Below are 18,730 nucleotides of genomic sequence, written 5' to 3'. Positions count from 1 at the left end.
GTAAGCTAGCTGAGACCTGCCTGTGACCGTGACCCCTGATCGTAACCTGATGACCTGTAGGTGCGCGTGGTTCAGTCCGCCGAGCTGAATGTGACTAGAGCTGTGAAATAACCAGTATCTGACGTTGACCTGACTGGTGAACTGATCGTGATCTGACTGTGACCTGACTGACCTGTAGGTGCGCGTGGTTCAGTCCGCCCAGCTGGATGTCACTGGCAGCGGTACCGCCGCCGCCGCCGCCGCCCGCCTGTTGGAGATCGATCATCTGCCTCTTGGCCGTCTCCTCATCGCCTTTCTGCTTCCGTTCCTTGGCGCGGCGGTTCTGGAACCAGATCTTCACCTGGGGACAGAGACAGGGCGAATAGGATTCAGTTTCGGTGGTGCAGACATGGCGGAATTGTTGTAGGTTCCTTCGGAGTCGAGACTTTCATAATTAAGTGAAGTTTTCCTGCCATGAGCTAACCAGCCAAAGGGAGAGCAGATTAGCGATCGAATTGAGCTGTTCGCTATTTGAGAACACTGAAAGTAGACGAAGAATATAACTTTGAAGAGTGAAGAGCATTGTAGAATATTTGAGTCAGGCTTTCCACATGAGCATTTCTACTTTTTTTACTCGGAGAGGTGTGAGAATGTTATAAAATGTGCGACGGAAAATGTGTGAAATGCGCAATTCCCATACGTAAACAGAATGCCACGCTTGTGATTGGGACGTGGTACGCAATATGACAGCTCAGGGAATGACAGTGCATCTAAGCACATAGTCCAGGAATGCGGGCAAACCAGCCGCCCTTTATTTACCCTATATCATCAACGGCATATCATTTATCTCCGGGCTTATTAGACTGTCCACTGTCCATGGCCCCTCAAGCACCCATCAAGCACCACGATAAAACACAATATTTCTTCCTAGTAGCTGGCTGATGCCTGCTGATGGCAGAGCTCATGACATCTGACTCGTATTCCTGCACCTATATGCACCACCACACCCGACTTGGATCGACAGGTGCCGAGCCGGTTCACCGCCAGTTCGCAAAACATGTGACCGCGGCGAGGTGCGACCTCCGACCTCCATCTCACCCCCTATTTCTGGGAGAAGGAGGCCGATCCCTCCACCTCACTCACTCTGCACACCTGACTGAACGTCCCTCCGAGCCCCGGGGGCGCTACTCAGAGGCCGGAGGAGCGTCCGAGGAGGCCGCGGTCGCCGTGCCGACCTTGGTGTTGTTAGCGCCCGCCATTAACACCCCGGTACCGGCGGCCGGAGCTGGTCGGCGATGCTGCCGCCCCCGGAATGCGCCCTCTCGGTCTGAATCAGGCCCGGACGCGGCTCACATACACACTCACACGATCACTGGTCAGCGGGTGTGAGAGATGAATCAGACGCACCGCTGGTCACCATTCGAGGAATCCGCCGCGTCCCATGTTCCCGGCGCCCCGCCCGGGCCCCGCACATGCGACGTGTTCGCCAATGAAATCCGTGGGTCTCCGCGGATCTCAGCCGGTCCAGGGAGGCCCGGGCCAGCGCTCCGCGATTCCCGACGGGCCGGCCGCATCCTCCGACCCGAGCACACCCGGGCAGACTCGATTTATTGCCTCGGACGTTCCGGGCGACATTCTTGGTCGGAATTGGATGAGGCCGGCCCTCCCAGCTGACGGCAACAGAGCCCGATTCAGCCCGGCGGCGGCCGCGACCCTCCCACGAGAGGACGTCGGCGTCGACACGGCCGACGACGACGACGACGTCGCGAGGAATCCGAGACGCGACGCGTGCGCGACACATGTCTGGGAGAAATTGGTGGCATTTTTGGGCCGGCGATATCTGCATTCCATGTCCTGAATCGTCCCATTCAGAGGAGGCGTTTCGGATGTTCGTCCCCTTGTCCTAAACGGTGGAAGGCAGCAGTGTGGCATGCGAAAACTATGCGACTGTCCGGTCCCTAAAAATTCAGGCATAATGCTTACTCAGCTAAGCGATCCATAGGTGCTTCGCAGTCCTGCATTGCACCATAAGTGTGATAAAACAATCTGCTGAGCATTGCATGTGGCGTCATGAAAAACCCGAGAGCGAAAGGAATGGGCGAATTTTCCGCCGCTATCTTTACGATAGCCCAATCTGGGATCACCCCTTGAGAGGGAAGTATTGAGCAGGATCTTTGCCGTCTCAGAGGTGGCTTAGCCAGTTGAGAGGACGAGGAATTAAATTTATCGACAATAAATAATACGTGAAGCGTTTCAGTTTTTTGCAATAACCGCGTCCGCCCAAACCACACCACCTACAGACACGATTCAACCACCAATCGACAGCTCTCGATCGTGGCTATGTGCGCGGCACATTTTTAATCGCATTTGCACCCCCCAAATAGCCAAACTCGGCCCCCCGACTATGTCGTCCGACGCTCCAGAGATGGCGCTGACTGTCTGCGTGACGTCAGCTCACACGACCGGCGATCGCCAATCATAAAACGTGCATGTCGCCGCTGGACAACCAATTCCAGCGTACTGTCTTGCTTTTGCCCTCTTGTTCTGAAAATTTGGTCAAGAAATATGGCGTATAACCTTCATTTCACACCAAATTTGCTCCCAACCACTTCGCCGTAAAACGCCGCAATACGCACCAGACCATGTCATCAAGCCGTGCGGGGTACCATGCCTTATTCAAAGCGCTTATCCATGCGTCCTTGGTAGCTCAGTTGTTAGAGTGGTAACCTCCTGTGGGATCGGTCGCTGGTTCGATTCCAGTCCTGCACGTTTTTAAAATGCACATCTTTAGTTGCAGTACCCGGCCGCTAGGGTCGCGACCCCGTAGAGGTCGCTGCGGTCCCCACGTGACCGACCGGCCGCAGCCACGGGCCGGCGGCGGCGCAGTGTGGGGCGTGCGGGCGGAGGGGTTGGTGCGGTAACTGCGGTGCCGCCAGAGCGGCCGCTTCCGGACAGCGGAAATGTGGCATGATACAGACATGGGAAGGGGGGTAGGTAAATGGTGGATGGATGGATAAAAAAATGATGGAGGGAGAGAAGGAAGGGTAAGTGAGCAAATGATTGAGTCGGTGAGAGAACAAGTACAGAGGATGGAGCCGAAAGACGTTTTTAAAATGCACTTACAGCTTAGTTGCAGCACTCGGCCGCTACGAATAACTACATTACCGATCCTGAGTGGCGGGCGGGGGGGGGGGGCGCGAGGTACCCAGATTTGGGATAGGTTGGTTACAGAATTCCACAAAATTTATGTTTAGTGGGGACAGGGAAGGGCACAGGGAAGGGCACGGGGATAGGACGGAGACGAAGACGGAGACTGAGATGTAGCGGCCAGCAGGAGCGGGGACGGAGACGGAGACAAAGAGAGCGGGAGCGGGAGCGCGGGAACGGGGACGGAGACGGCGACGGAATCGGAGACAAGACAGAGACAGAGGCGGAGACGGAGATGAAGCGGTCAGCGGGAGGGGGATGAAGACGGGGACGGAGAAAGAGAGCGGGAGCGGGAATGGGAGCTGGGACGGGAACTGGGACGGAGATGGGGATGGAATCCGAGACGAGACAGATACAGAGACAAAGGCAGAGAGGGAAGACGGAGACGGAAACAGAGCAGGCATAATTATATCTTTAGCACTGAAAACATTACCGATCGTGAGTGGTGGGTCCCGGGGGGGGGGGGTGCAGAGGGAGGAAGGCGGGGGAGGGTCGGGGCGAGTCACTCATATGTGGGATAGGTTAGTTACAGAATTCCACAAAATACTGAAAAAATAGCGATCATGTTTAGTATTACGAGCGTACCAATATACGTATAGCGTCTTGAACTGGGACATAAAAACGTATATGTAGGTATCTGCGGCGCGGGCGGGGAAGAAGCCACTAGCCAGTACTTTTTTCAGTACTAAGAGGGGATTGGAGTGGAGGGGAGAGGAGGGGAAGGGAGGGAGTGGAGGGAAGGGGAGGAAATCGAGGAAGGGAGGGAAGGGGAGGAAATCGAGGGAGGGAGGGAGGGGGAGCGAAGAAGTGCGATGAAGGAGACGGGGAGAGGAGGGAGAGAGACGGATGGGGAGGGGTAAGTAAGCATACGATTGGATCAGTGATCGACAAAGTCAGAGAGCGGAGAGGAGGGAGGGAAGAGGGATGGAGGCAGGGAGGGAGTGAGAAAGGGAAAGGAAAAGAGAGAGAGAGAGAGAGAGAGAGAGAGAGAGAGAGAGAGAGAGAGAGAGAGAGAGAGAGAGAGAGAGAGAGAGAGAGAGAGAGAGAGAGAGAGAGAGAAAGAAAGAGAGAAAAGCGGGCATTATGGACGGGACGGACAGGGATTTCTATATAGATGTTCAAACGACGATTAGCGCCGGTAGGCGCGGGAGGGTGACCTAGTCGCTCCGTCTGATTACGTGATGAAATCTGAAATCCTGCCTGCTCATGCTGATTGGATCAGTGCAATTAACTGAATTTGTTAATTATTGATCAATGATCAGCACACCTGAATAGCACATAATTCTCATCTGAAATATATAACTGATGAAAAACCGTACAATCCTCATTGCAAAATGAACGTTTGCTTGATATGCGTTAGAGTATGCCCCAACAGAATGTGGCTGTTCTAACAATCAACCCATTTCATCTGTGTTGTTCAGCTGTTCAACCCATTGTACTGTTCAATTGTTCAGCTCTTTAAACCACTCGTCGTACAGTATCATAAACAGTGAACACACCGCCCGGCAGAGCTCTGTCGAGTCGACCCACCTGTCGATCGGTTAGGCCGAGGATGCGCGACAGCTCCAGCTTCCTCTTGATGGTGATGTAGTTGTTGTAGCGGAACTCCTTCTCGAGCTCCAGTCGCTGGGCGTCGCTGTACACTACGCGGTACTTGTCCTTGGTGCGGGTCTTCCCTGTAACAACAGACGGCCAAGGGTCAGTTGGTGAGCAGCTGGCGAGAGTTGACGCCACTGTTTGTTTCGTGTTTGTCTGCGCATCTGTGATTATTCGTGCTTGAGGTTGTGGTGGTGAGTTGGTATGGCTTTATTGCATGCTTCTTTTTGCTAGACTTCTGGTTCTCCGATAATTTAATTCATGAATGATTATTTCACCCTGATTTGCCAGCTATCAGGGTCTGTCGTAGATAGTGGTGGCTATTGTCAATTGTCTCCGGCTATTGTTATTTCAGCTATTTATCATGATCATGGCAAGGAGTTGAATCGTTACGTCTCTGAATATACGGTGACGAGTAGTCGTGAATAAGTTTGTATTTGCTCAGGCACACCACAGAGACATATAGGCATCCATAACATACACGTCAAACGCGCTCCCACCAGCTCCCATCCCCCTCCCGGCGCGTGCCCTCCACCTGTCCGCTGGTCCACATTTCACCCCTATCCCTCCGCCCACCATTCGGCGCACCCCACCCCCGTCCCATCGCGCGCCGGGCTTCCGCCCTGCTCTGGAACAACGGAGCTGTCATCGGGCGGAGCCGCGCTCGGCGCCGATCGCCGCGTCATTCATTGCGGAATCGATCGCCGCCCGCGCGCCGCCGCTCGCCCCGCTAATGCTCGACAATAAAGGCGTGTCCGGGCAGTGTCAACAGGACAGTTAGGCGCGGGATGCCGGCGGCCCGGCGGTCAGAATCGCCGCCCGATATCCCCAGCGGCGGCGGCGGCGGCGGGCTGAAAGGCATGTGTAACAGCGCCGAGAACCAATGGCCGCCAGGTGGGGCGCCCTGGAAGCGCTCAGACCAAGTGTTGGTGTCCCGTTGGCCACGCGCGGGCCGCGGTGGCCTCCGGGCGGTGTGTTACGATGGCCGGGGGCTGTGTTTCGGCGCTGTTTGTCTGTCCGGCTGGGTTCTCAGAGTGGGTTGTAACGGTCTGACACGGCCCAAACTGCCGACACAGAGTGCCCCGCACCGGTGCGCGGCCGTGAGGCTGTCACTGCGGGCGCAGGGGAGTCGTTAAAACGTTTATCGATCTGTGTGCAGTTGGCTGGGTCGCTGAGGTCGCAGTGGCTTAGAGGCTGGCAGACAGCACGTGGGAGGGCAGGAACCATTGGCCTGACGTGGATTGCATCATACGGCGATTTATCGTTCGGTTGGAAATGAGGCGTATGTTGAGGAAGGACATTTGGAAATAACTGAATAAATTTGCACGCATTATTTAGAAACCACGCTTCATTCCCGCTAGACAATTACATTTTCTGTATTCTTTTTGTGTGCGTCTTTTTGTATTAATTAAATAAGCATTGCAAATAGATTAGTGTGCAGCATATTGAGCCTGCCTGCAATGAATCAGACACTTTGCACAGGGCATTCAAAAGAACACGACTATCGACTGTGCGAAAAGCCGCCGTATCTGGCACAAAACGGACCGCCCTTGTCCGCTGTCAGTTCCGTCTCAGTCAGAAGCTGCGGACGGCTCACTGCGGCCGCTATCTGTCGCGAGCGGCGCTCTATCACCGCCCCCGCCCCCGCCCCGGGGCGGCGGCGGCGGTGCGGCTCGGGGCTGCCGGAGCCGCCTGATCCGGCGTCTGTGCGGCGCTAATCCGGCGACACTGGCGTCCCAGCGCCTCCTTCATAAATCCGTCCGCTCCAGACACGGCCGTCGTATCACGGCAGAGCTCCGCCCGCCGGCCCGCGGTCCGACCGGCCGGCCAGCGCCGCCCGAATCTAATCGCGTCGCCGCGACCGACGGCCAAACATGGCGGCCTTTTGAGGCGCCGCTATCGCCGCGCCGCGCCGAGTCGGCCGCACTCGGCGCGGCATATTAGCGCGCCGCTATCACGACGTCGAGCGGTAATTAAATCTCAGAGTGCAGGCCGCGTGCACTGCTCGCCGTAGGCGCCTCCTGATTGGTCGACGGCCCAGTCGGCTGATGGTGCGAACGCGAGGTGTGAACTGCAGGTGATAATGCGGCTCAGAAGTGGGAGCGATTGCCAGTGTGAACGGGTTCGTTCGAGTTGTCGACGCTTTTTGCACTGCCTTTATGGATGGGTAGTCACATTGTGGGCGAGGATTAGTGTTATTTGGCTGATTAGACATCTCAAAGCACCTTACATCGTGATGTTAAGAATAGCAATAACTTAACGAAGTCAGTAATCGTAGGTATGTAATAGAAATTGCAAAATAAATGGCAGTGACAGTTCCAGCAAGTGAGTGACTCACAATTATTTTCAAAACATCAAATCTTAAGAATGTTTACCTTTTGCGAAAAATATCACAATTTGAGCACATATTTCAAAGCCCAAAAGTGTTCAAAAAATTAACACCAGTATAAACAATTTGATTCCTAGTTGGCCACAATTTTGACAATATCATCACTAACATCTAAACATCAATAAGCTCCGCTAAACCCTTCTGTCCCACATCACCCAAATCATGTCGAACTGGCCCAAACATCACATGCTAACGCCGAAGCGTGAAACGTCTCGCCGCCCCTGACTGCGGTTTTCCGCTATATGCGTTCCGCCGTGCTCCGGTGTAGGGCGGCACAGTCTACCTACCGCGCGGCCTGAGCAGTGAGCAGTTAGGGATGGCGAGCGACGGACCGGTGATTTTGGGCGCGGCGAGCCCGATGATTTTCAGAAGGTTTGAGGAACTGAATTATAGTGGAAACTGGGAAGGGTGGAAACTGGGAAGGTCTTATTGGTTATTCTAAGCATTGCAATGTGCAGGTTCAAGATAACAGCAAAAACTGCTTCCAAAAGCGTAACTATGCAGCTTCGGCTCACTTCCTATTTACGATATCTGAGTCCATTGTGAGAATACTTCTAAAATGAATGGCCTGTTTGCTAAAACATCAACCATGTCCATAAAGCAGAGAAATGAAGAGAAGATTCCTTTAGCAGCATGGCTGTTGTCTCCGAGAAGACATACTCTGAAATATCAACCGCACGAGGAAGCAACCGCGATACAATGTACAGGGCAACATGACAACCGCGCTATTTACAGCGACTGAAAGCCAAACGACAATAAAACACCGCCACCCCAGCGGTGGCTGAAAGAAGAAACCTCAGAACAGCGCCATAAACCGACGTGGAAAAGGTCTCCCGCCGATAATTGCACACCGTTCTGCACCGCAATGGTAAGTGCAGTACATCTTCACTGACTGCACAGTATACATTCATGTGATTCGGTTTCCGGAGGAGTCATAAAACTGTCAATTGTCATAATTACGCAAAGAGAATACTTGCAGAAACGTTTATAGCCAAGATGGTAAAGACCGACAAGGCTCGATGGTGCACTGCTTCTGATGAATATTTGACCAGCCAGAGTCTTGTGAAGGCCAATATTAGCATAGACCGACAGTAAAGCGCCGAGTATGCAGTCATCCTCATCAAATCATAATCCCATTCACCGTCAACCAGCGATTATTGTCTTCCTTCATTGGGCCCAGTCATAAACTCGAGCTGTCGATAATCTCCGAGCAGAATATCGTTTTATTACGATCTCGGCTGGGCGCACAAATCACCTATCGTTTGCCTTATTCATACCTACGTCCCGGCGAGGCGGCGCGGCGGTGGCGGCGCGCCTCCCGCGCACCGTTCGCCGCCAGGTATATCGGCCGGCCGCGTCACGTGACTTGTGGCGCGTGACGCCGCCGCCGCCGCCGCTCGCGTTTACAGCCCCAATAAAAACAAAAAATCCATCCTCCCCGGGCCGAACGCCGTAAATGGAATCCAAGATGGCGGCCGGTGGGCTAATCAGCCGGCGGCGAGCACCGGCGCGCTGCCGCCCCGGCCGCGGCGTTAATGGCGCGGCAGGCGTGCATGACCGACAGTCACGTGACGCCAGCTGCTGCACGCTGATTGGCTGCTGCTGCCAAGCAGGCGGTCGTTTGAGTGACCCCCAAGGGGCTAATTTCAATTCAGTAACAACCCCTCCAACGCCGACTGCAGCGTAAATCTTACAGCCTTTATTAGCAATGTCTTAGTCACTTGTAGTCTGCAAAGACATTATTTTGCCTAATCTGTTAATGAAGACAAGAAAAGGGCCGGTAAAAAATAGTGAAAAGTATGACGGAGCGAGCTGATTACGAGCAAGCGAGCGCAGCGAGCAAAGCGAAGTCTCTTTAATATAACGGAAAAATCTCAGCATAAGCGGTCCGACCCATCTCGGCGTAACGCTTTTGAGAGGCTTAGAACCCAGCAACCCCTGGGCCGACTTACTTGCGGTATTTTTTTTTTTGTAGGGTAGTTTCCTTCCTTCTGCAAAGTATAAGACTATTTTGATACATATCGATGACCCCTTATGCACGTGCCACAGCCACAGGCAAAACGAAGAGGTGTCAGTTTTGTAACAATTGCCATATCCCGATAACCACTGGGCCGATTGCGCTAAAAGTTGGCATATAGGTAGGCAAGGGCACCCTCTAGGCAATGCATTTCCATGTGCCACAGTTGGGGCGCAGCTGCACGTGCGCACGTGCAGGTTGCCGCTCTAAGATCTCAAGAATGGCTGGGCCGGTTACCTACGCTCCAATTTGGCACATCGCTTGAGACCGGTTAGTGGGGTGCCGTGCACAGGTCAGTTGGAAGTATCCCACCCCCGCAATTCCGCACGTGCAAGACTCACCCCCTCGCTCGCTCGTTTGTCGCCCCAAAAAAACGTTTTACTTTGTATTCGGTGGTCGCTCGGTTTAGAGCTCCCTCCTAACTATGCTACAGAATCGTCCAGTGATGTATGTAGAATGTAGAATGATGATGTAGAATGATAGTAAAAATAATTGCCTACTATACCAGCCAACAACCACGCAATCTTCCGCCACTGATTTGACAATTGACAACTTGACATTACACGGTCTTCACATTGCAATGCACTCGCCCGAATAAATTCGTTTTGAGTGGTGTCAATTGTCATGCTCAGTGACTCCGCTCCGATCTCAGTGCAGCTTATCCCGAGTCTCGCAGCACTTCCCTCCCAGTTCTGGCTTCTGCCTCCCCTCTAACAGCAGACGGCAGATATCTCCCGGGACGAACTGTCCGACGACGGTCCGACTGTCATCAACTCCTCGTCTCCCCTGCTCTCCCCAGAACATCAGCTGGCTGACCACAATCGACGCGACGGGACACCGGACCACCCCCTCACTCTCTCTCTCTCCCTCTCTGGCTCTCTGCCCTCTCTCTCTCTCTCTCTCTCTCTCTCTCTCTCTCTCTCTCTCTCTCTCTCCTCTCTTTCTCTCTCTCTCTCTCTCTCTCTCTCTCTCTCTCTCTCTCTCTCTCTCTCTCTCTCTCTCTCTCTCTCTCTCTCTCTCTCTCTCCCTCCCACGTCTCCCTTCTGTCCCCACTGCCCTCTTGACCTACAGCTCCCGTGGGACCGCCACACAGTCCGACTCAACTCAATCCAACACTGGGGACAGGCACGACAAGCCCTGCCGAAGTAAGGTCACCATTCGAACACGACACATCTGGACCATATGGGTGCGTATGAGGGACCCCGCCGGACTCTGAGGGGCAACGGTTGGACCGCGAGGGCAGGGGAGGGGAACGGAATAGCCGGTGGACGAAACACATGTGGCCCATGGTACTGGGGAGGGGGAGCGTGCCTTTGAGTGCAAAGTGATGGCACGCGCAGTGCTGTCTATAGTGCGATATTTGAAAGTGTTAAATGTGTGTTGCATGCAACGATAGTTGCATGATGTTATAGATAGGAATATGCTATTACAAATGAGTGATTGATGTCATGGAAAGATATGGTGATTATTTCATTCATTGATTAAAAACAGGAACCCAACTGACCATTGACAAGATTATTCACGAATACATTTATGTAGATGTCTACGTGCATCTACCCAGTGAGTGTCCAGTGATGATAAAATTTTCCGTCTCTTCCTCATTATGTGAACAATTAGCACACATCCTTCTCTCAATTCCCAGAAGTAATTGAGCACCGAATCTCCGTCATAGTTAGCAGTCACAGCCACTTTGAGCATTTACCATGGCTCTGGTGACACGCTGACACACACAGACCCTCAGATCATAAAAACGGAGAGGAGGGAGTCAATAAAGTGTGAATGAGGGTCTCGGTTCCTTCCGCTTGACGTTTCTTGACTCCAGTGGCGGCGGAACACCTTCAATTAAGGGAAGGGGGGGGGGGCACTGCCGACTTTTAGTCCCATTCTTTCCATGCAACGCCCATAGGGCTAATGTTAAAATACCAAAATCAAAGGGGGCACGGTGCCTCGGTGCCCCCTCGTTCCGACGCCTATGCTGACTCTATATACCGACCCGAGTTTGGGAAGGTGTCGCTGTGAATAGGAGACAAACACTGACCTGGGTCAGAAAAATTGTGCATACAGGATACAGACAGAAACACAGAACTTATGAGTAAATACACCATTCAACGGAGATCTTACCTGCACTGACTCTGACAATCCGCGCATTTTGGCTCCAGGGAACACCCGGCCGTCCCTGTTCCCCATCCTCGTCACTATCGGCCTCCTCAGTCCTCTCGTTGTCCTGCTCCTCATCCTGTCCCTCCTCTTCCTCCTCCTCACGCTCTTCTTTCACATTCACCTGATCTTCTTCAGCGACCTCTCGCTCCTCACACGGCTCTTCCTCATTTTCTTCCTCCTTGTCCACCTGCTGCAGCTCCTGATCACCTCCCATCGCCCTGCTGGCACACCCCCAGCCGTTCCAGGCCGCCGGCAGTCGCACATCGTCCTCCCAGGGCCAGCCCCTGGCGACCGAGAGCTCTCGGTACCAGCGCAGCACACTCTCCCGGTACAGCAGGTAGCTGAGCACGGCAAAACTCGCGTCCAGCGCTGAGGACATGTTGCCGGCGCGGACACCACAGGCAGAGTCCGGCACCCACCGCGCTGGGGCCGGACCCTCTCCCCCACCGCGTGGTGCCGTGTTTTCACACCCGCCGGCCGCCCGGCTGCACCGGACACCCGAAATCCGAGCTGGCCTACACATGAGCGGCCTGTTGATTTTACGCAGGGGTTCTCAAACCGGTGTTGAGGCGGGTTGAGGGCTGCATGGGAATGGACGTGGGTTGTGGTGGAATAGGATCTTGTGCTAGCTGAACAATGCAAACGGATAATGCCAATGTTGAATAATGTGCAATTGATGAGTGTGAATTGAGCAGTGCCCATTTATCAATCTTCAAGAAACCTACAAGAGTGGATCGTAAAAAGGAGTGTGCTATTTCCATGTAAGTATTCAAGTTAGCACATTTGAGACCTTCAATTGATGAGTGCGTATGTCCCAACCCAACTGCAAAATTGCGCTGTTGTGTTCAACGCCACAAGCCACATCCTGATTCTCAGTGGAAGGCGTTTGGCGCTGACACCTGTTTCTGACTTTGAGTAATGGCTTGTGGAGACTGCCCCGTGTTACCCAGTTTGAGATCCCCTGTTGTCCGGAGGGGTGTTCGGGGGTCCCACCCTCTCGGTGCACGTCCTTCGTCCCCCTGTGAACGGCTGTAAATCAAACAGGACCAATCGGCCGGCCGGCGGTACAAACAGGGACCATGGTCCGACCACCTGGGTCAACAATAACATCGCCGACCGTCCGGTCCCCCCACCCACCCCTCCCCTCTCCGTCCGTCCTCCCCTCTCATCTCATCTCGCATGAGCCTGTCCCTCGCGCCTGTCAACACCACACACACACACACATACATAACACCGATCCACGGAATCCCGCGGTGTTTTTGATTGATGTCAGCCGGACCGTGACGACACCTTAGTCGGCGATAGAAACACACAGAGCTAGCGGCACGCGGCGACGCGACCGATCGAACGCGTTTTATTGTCCCCATTCGAATGCAATAAAATGCTGATCTCCGGCTGGCCAGTATTTGAATGCCACTAAAGCCATGATAGTCGAAATCACGGGTCGACGAGCAAATACGCCGGGCAGAGAGAGAGAGAGAGGCGGTACGCCTCGATGTGTGGACTCGGTGCCAGCAATCAAAAGGCTTGCTGCGCGTGTGTTTGTGTGAAGAGTCGATTGTGGTTTTGTGGTGTGGATTGTGGTTTTACATGTTTGGAGAGAGGACGTGTGGAATAAATTGTGTTCAGCACAACCTATAGGGAGTTTGCAGATTAGTGATTCAACCATCGAATGTTATTGTCAACATAAGCGCTGAGGTTTGGAGAAAAGATAAGTCAGTAAAGGGTATAAAAATAATCAATTTATTGGCTGCCATTTAAACATGTCTTTAAATTACAGGAACACTATTATTAACCCTATTAGTGGCAGGCTCCTGGCTACCCCATATTAGTGGCAGGGGGGGGCTGTTTACGACCCCCCCTTGATATCTCGAGATGTAACCGGCCGATTTTCAAAATTCAAACGGCATTCGATTTGGCTCAACGAGATCTACATTTCTAAAAAAAAATAAAATTAAAAAATGTCAATAGGGGGGTAGAGGGGGGTAAAAACGGGCAAATTACAGATACATTTTAGACTGCTTATCACGGCCAGGTTTCTGAACCAATCTTAACGCAACTTTTGCCGATCGATAGAGAATGAACCAGGAATTCACATGGATCCTAGAAATATGCATTTTCAAAAATCATAGGCGGATACAGATCATTGAGATTGGGGGTACACAAAAAGTATAGTAAATAAGGTTTTTGTTGGTACTGTTTCTAAAAAGGGTGGCAATGGTCTTGTTATGTTACAATTTTCTTATGAGAGAACGACTAAAATTGTATTGGTCATGCATAGGCGGTGTCAGGGCACCTATGTTGGGAGGTAAAAATGACCCCCCTTTTTGGACGCCTGGATCCGCCTATTATAGCAAAAACGTGTCAAAAGAGGATGCACAATAACTTTGTATATGTTATCACATGATACATTACATTCACTGTTCGTAAAACTGGTGCAGCATCGTGATCTTCGCCCAAATGACTCGCTTCACGAATAGGACCCCCCAATTCCCAGTGGTCTGGAGCCGCCCCTGGTAAAGTTATGAACTTGAAATTTTCAGGGAATGTGCCCAATTTAGTTTTAGGAAAAGTCAGAAAATTTCAGCATCGTAGCTTCAGCGGTTTTGGAGATATTCCCGAAAAACCTGAGGGGTGGATAAAAACAACCCCCCTGCCACTAATAGGGTTAAGTCATATGAAACGTATGAATGGACTACATATTAGCAATATTGCAATTATTTATTTCATTGTTTCAATCGTTCATTTGTTCATTTCAGAATTTGTTGACTAGTCTCAAGGTTTTATATAATACTGAACGAGGCCGGTGTAAATAAATTTTCATACAGCTGCAAAACATTACACTTCTATGCCGCCGCAGTTCATATTCGCGCTAAAAGCAAAACACCAAAACGGACACTATCGAATCCATTTAAAACCTAATTGATGCCTCGTGACAAAAGCACCCGTGCTTCAAGACATCCATTCCAAACATTGGTCTCAGTTGGTATGCAGCGGACGCGTCTCGGGGCCCACTCAATATTCCTCTCATCGTGCCGCCCGGGCCAATTTGGCCACCAGCTCGGTGGAGAGGCGCTTCCCGTGACAGTCGAGGAGGCCAGGCCTCCATAAAACCTGACCGAGACTCTGCTGCCGCCCCGTGACACCGGCTTCTCGCCTAGCCTACCTGTCCAAAGGTGCGCCTGCCTCCTGAGCCAAAGGTGCGCCTGCCTCCTGAGCCAAAGCCCGCTCTCCTAGCCACCTATCTGTGGAGCGGTCGCCCGCCTAGTTCTGTCCATCTTCTCAGAGCGGCAGTTTTGTCTGTCGCTCCGATCCGCACCAGGGTCCAACAGCCACAAATTGAGATGGAGCAGCCGCGATAACGCGCCGCCTCCCGCTGCGCTCAGCCATCGCCGCACGGGCGCCGTTTTTGTCGAAGTGAGGGGCACAAAACCGACGCTCGAGCTCGAAAGTGTCGACAGCGCGGCGCGTTTGACGGCCGTCGTCTCTTTGTAGATGTGAACCGATTCTGGTTTAACGGTGTCCGCTGAGGCGTAAAATTCCGTGCTGTATAGGCGCCAATGCCTCAATCGTCGGAGACACGGCCCGATGCCCTCCGATTGTCGAAAACTGCTTAGAAATTTGCTTAAAAAACTTAACGACTACCGCAGAATTAAATCAGCACTAACTTGTCCAGCAAAAATATCAAAGATATCGTCTTGCAAAGGCGTACATCCTTGATATACGTCTTTATGTATGACGAGCGAAGCAATTCCCTTATTTTCGATTATTATGTGTACCTACGCATGTTTTATCAGAAAAAAAAAACAGGATGCCGCGGGCCCGCGATGTACTCATATGATCGCGGCACCAAAATGCCTTGCAACTGTCAGCCAGTTAGAAACGAAACCAATCCATGTCTTGGCAATAATGAAGCCCATTTGGTACATCGACTGTTTGAGCCACACTTTTATAAAACACAACATCAACATGAACATGCGCAAAACACAACATCAAACACAACTAGCATTTGACTTTGTATTAGCACCAGCAGCTCTAGCTTATTGCGAAATAATCGCAGAGGACAAAAACTTATCCAAGCTAATTTCAAACGCCTTTTCGGAGATGATTTATGTTGCCTCAATCACGACACAATTTGCTGGCGGCCGCGGTTTCATGTCGGCACGTTTGAATATGCCGAGTCTGTTCGGAGCTCTGAGGCTCGGGGCCCATTTCGGCTGGCTCCTCTCCTCCGCAGGCAATCAAAAAGTGATTCGCTGACGGATCGCCCAGCCGGCGGCACAATTACAGTGTCGGCCCCCGGGGAGCGGAGCCGCGGTCCCGCTGGCGCCGCCGCCGTCAGACCGCCGCCACCGCCGCCGCCGCCGCCGCCACCGCCGCCGCGCTACCACGGAACCGCGGCGGCAATTTGACAAGTCCCGCAGCCTCAGAAACGGCCGGATAATGCGGAACCGGTGCCACCGCCGCCCGGCACCCAGCTCGGCGACCTCCGTCGGCCAGCCGGGCCGAGTCGAGCTGACCACCGTCGGACGGGCCATATATTTTCAATTCGGCCCTCCCACGGACGGATAGGATAGCTCCCCAGCCGCTACCTTACGCTCCAAATTCCTCCGGTGAGCGGGACGTAAATCTTGGCCGGCCGGACGGTGAGAAAAGTCCGCCGACAAGACGTCTCTGTTTGGATCGCGCCGCCCTAAAACGGTCGGCCAATGAGGCAAGGGTGGTAAACTGTGGCTCGGCCGCGACCGCTCGGACCGGGCGGGACCGGGACCGGACCGCCCGGGACCGGCGGGCTGCGGTCCCGTGCCCCGGCAGACCTTTTGTGGCGACCCAGCCGGGGACAAATGGAGATGCGACGCGCCAACGCGTCCTCTGCGGCCGGCGAGGGTTTTATGGCGGCCGGGTCTTGTGTCGCGGCAATTCATGGGGCCACGCTCTGACAGGATGTCTGACAACACGACAGGGTGTCTGACAACAGAGGAGGGGGCGGGGTGCCCGGGGAAACTCGCCCGGTAGCCCGGACACACACGGTGACCCCCGGGACTAAAACGACGCCGAGTGGTTGCCACACGACACAGGTATTCACTTCTTGGAAAGTGTCTTTCTGAGCGCCCCTCCTCGACATCCATATGTTTTGTATTCCGCTTTTTCTTGTCAATTGAAAATAAAACTTGCAAATAATTCAGCTGCCTCTTTAGCTAGGGGTCTGTCCCCGTGACTTTTCCAACCTCCTATAGGTTCCTCTGACCTCCTGTCGTTTACAAAGTCGTTCCTGTTGCTCCTCCAAACCCATCTAAGCTCCTCCCGATTCCACAACTCACTACCACTATTCTCCTCCTCCCTCATCCCAAACGAAAATATGCTAAATTATGATAAATTATGATAGTAAAATTATGCTAGTAGACATACATTGTCGCCTGAATGTAATGCAAGCCTAAATGGTTACATAGCGACATTTCAGTAGATTGGACGCGTAATTGGAAATGGAGGAAGTTCAGTTCGAATATTTGTTAATGGTAATTTTCGATGTTTTATTAGTTTTGTACATGAAGAATAATGTTTATCATAAAATCAATATTGGTGCGCAATAAATCATCTGCAAACAGCTGCACAGCCCGCAAACAGCTGATTTCCTCCCAGAAATGTTCCCGTGATGGCCTGAAAACAGCTCTCCTCGAAGCTCATGAAAACTCCTTCCATTTATTAACCACAGGGACAGACCAAACGGATCAAAGGCTAAATATACTCGTACTTGAGTTCTGCAAAGCGTAGTTCTATCCAATGCATGTGCCACGAAAATTCGAATCCTGGGCCTGGTTCAGCGTTAATCACCGGACCAATCAACGCTGGCTGGGCAGGAGGGCCATTCAGGGCTTCGATTACCTCCGATTCGGTACTGACCACGAGGAGATGGTGACCTTTCAGCAGCGATATTAGAGCTACGCTACGGGCAACGTGCGGCGAACGTGCCACGTTACCAAGTCAGTGATTTGACTATTGCTGTATATTTCAGTTAATTCAAAATCAGATAGCATACTCAACACTGAACACATCAGTGGGGTAAATACCGAAAACCGAGCCATCAAGATAACAAAACAAAACGAAATCAACGAAACAGTAGAAACAAAACGAACAGAAATATCAAAAACTAAACATAACAAAACACCTTAAACCTAGCAAATAAATTCAAAATTGCCCAAAAAATGAGGCTTGCAATACCCAATACCAGGATGTTATTATCGGACAGGGTTTCGTTCACCATCAAGTTGATATTTGAATGACACCGCACCGCTAGGAAGAGAGTATCTCGCCTTTGACACAACCAGTCGATATGACCGCTGCGGCGCTGCACGCACAACCAAGACATCTCCGTTTCACCTCGCGTGTGTTCACCTTATTCCTTGTCTCCGTCCCTCCGTAAACAGCGTCTTCACCTAGCTTACACATCTTCACAGTTGTGCATCCATCTCACAGTTGCATGCCTCGCACCATTCTAAACCAGAACTCAGAAGGAATAGTTAGGGTAGTCCGTTTGGACGCTGCAGCTCCTAAAGCTCGCCCGTCGTATGCATCCATCCCACAGTTGCATGCCTCTCACCAGTCCAGACCAGAAGGAATGGTCAGGGTAGTCCGTTTGGACGCTCCGGCTCCTACAGCTCACCCGTCGCGTCGCCGTCGGTCCGACCCGGCCGTTCGGCGGCCATTTTGCTGTCTGGCGGCCACTCAGCGTAATCAGCGCTGTGGTCTGCCGCTCTACGGCACGAGCCTAGCGGCGCGCACACTACTGCAGAACGGGCGAAAAGACCGTGACAGGCCCGGTCACTGCCCCCGTGGGAGGCTGGGGCTGTCGTAAAGAAGAGGGTGGTTTGCCATGATGCTCAGGGTAGAAAGATTTTTTCCTGATGGTGGGTACCTTAGTGGGTTATGTTCATCAAAATTTTTACTAGAGCGGAAATGGCGGCAGAATAAGCTGGGTAATTTTGTGCCTATATTCCTAAGAAATGGGTTCTAGATATGCGATTCAAGATTCATGTTGGTTGTTTGCTTGATTTATTATTGTTGTAAAGGTCAGAGAAATAGCCGAAAACCAGACACAGCCAGCATGCTACAGGTCGATTTGTTGCTTGCAACAATTCTTGAAACGCGGTCAGAGATGTAGATCTAGTGGTTATCAGACATACGTCAAATTCATTTATCCCGTAAAGCTCAACGACAAACATATACAAGCTGAGGAGATTTTGTGCAGCTTTGTGCAGCACGGGAGTTTGTTTCAGCTTCCAGGCCGGTGCTCTGATGCTATGCAGCAAGGCAGGCGTTTTGACACATGGTGTTCAAAAATGTCTACTTTGGCAATGGAAAACTATATCCCCGATGGTCAACGC

General features: G+C 52.3%; 1 protein-coding gene across 1 annotated transcript in view; it reads right to left on the bottom strand.

The window, feature by feature from the left end:
* Positions 1-172: 172 nt before the first annotated feature.
* LOC122367911 overlaps positions 173-18,730 on the bottom strand; it is a gene marked incomplete at its 3' end in the record, with an annotated part of 57,896 nt that continues 39,338 nt past the window's right edge. The window contains exons 11-12 of the mRNA XM_043341438.1: positions 4,717-4,862; positions 173-340 (exon numbers count right to left, since the gene is read on the bottom strand). Coding sequence (XP_043197373.1) covers positions 173-340; positions 4,717-4,862 — 314 coding nt within the window. The remainder of the gene's footprint in view (positions 341-4,716; positions 4,863-18,730) is intronic.

This window comes from Amphibalanus amphitrite, unplaced genomic scaffold (assembly GCF_019059575.1).
Source record: "Amphibalanus amphitrite isolate SeventyFive unplaced genomic scaffold, NRLGWU_Aamphi_draft 000905F_arrow, whole genome shotgun sequence".
Lineage (NCBI taxonomy): Eukaryota > Metazoa > Arthropoda > Thecostraca > Balanomorpha > Balanidae > Amphibalanus > Amphibalanus amphitrite.
This window is presented reverse-complemented; position numbering and strand designations above follow the sequence as displayed.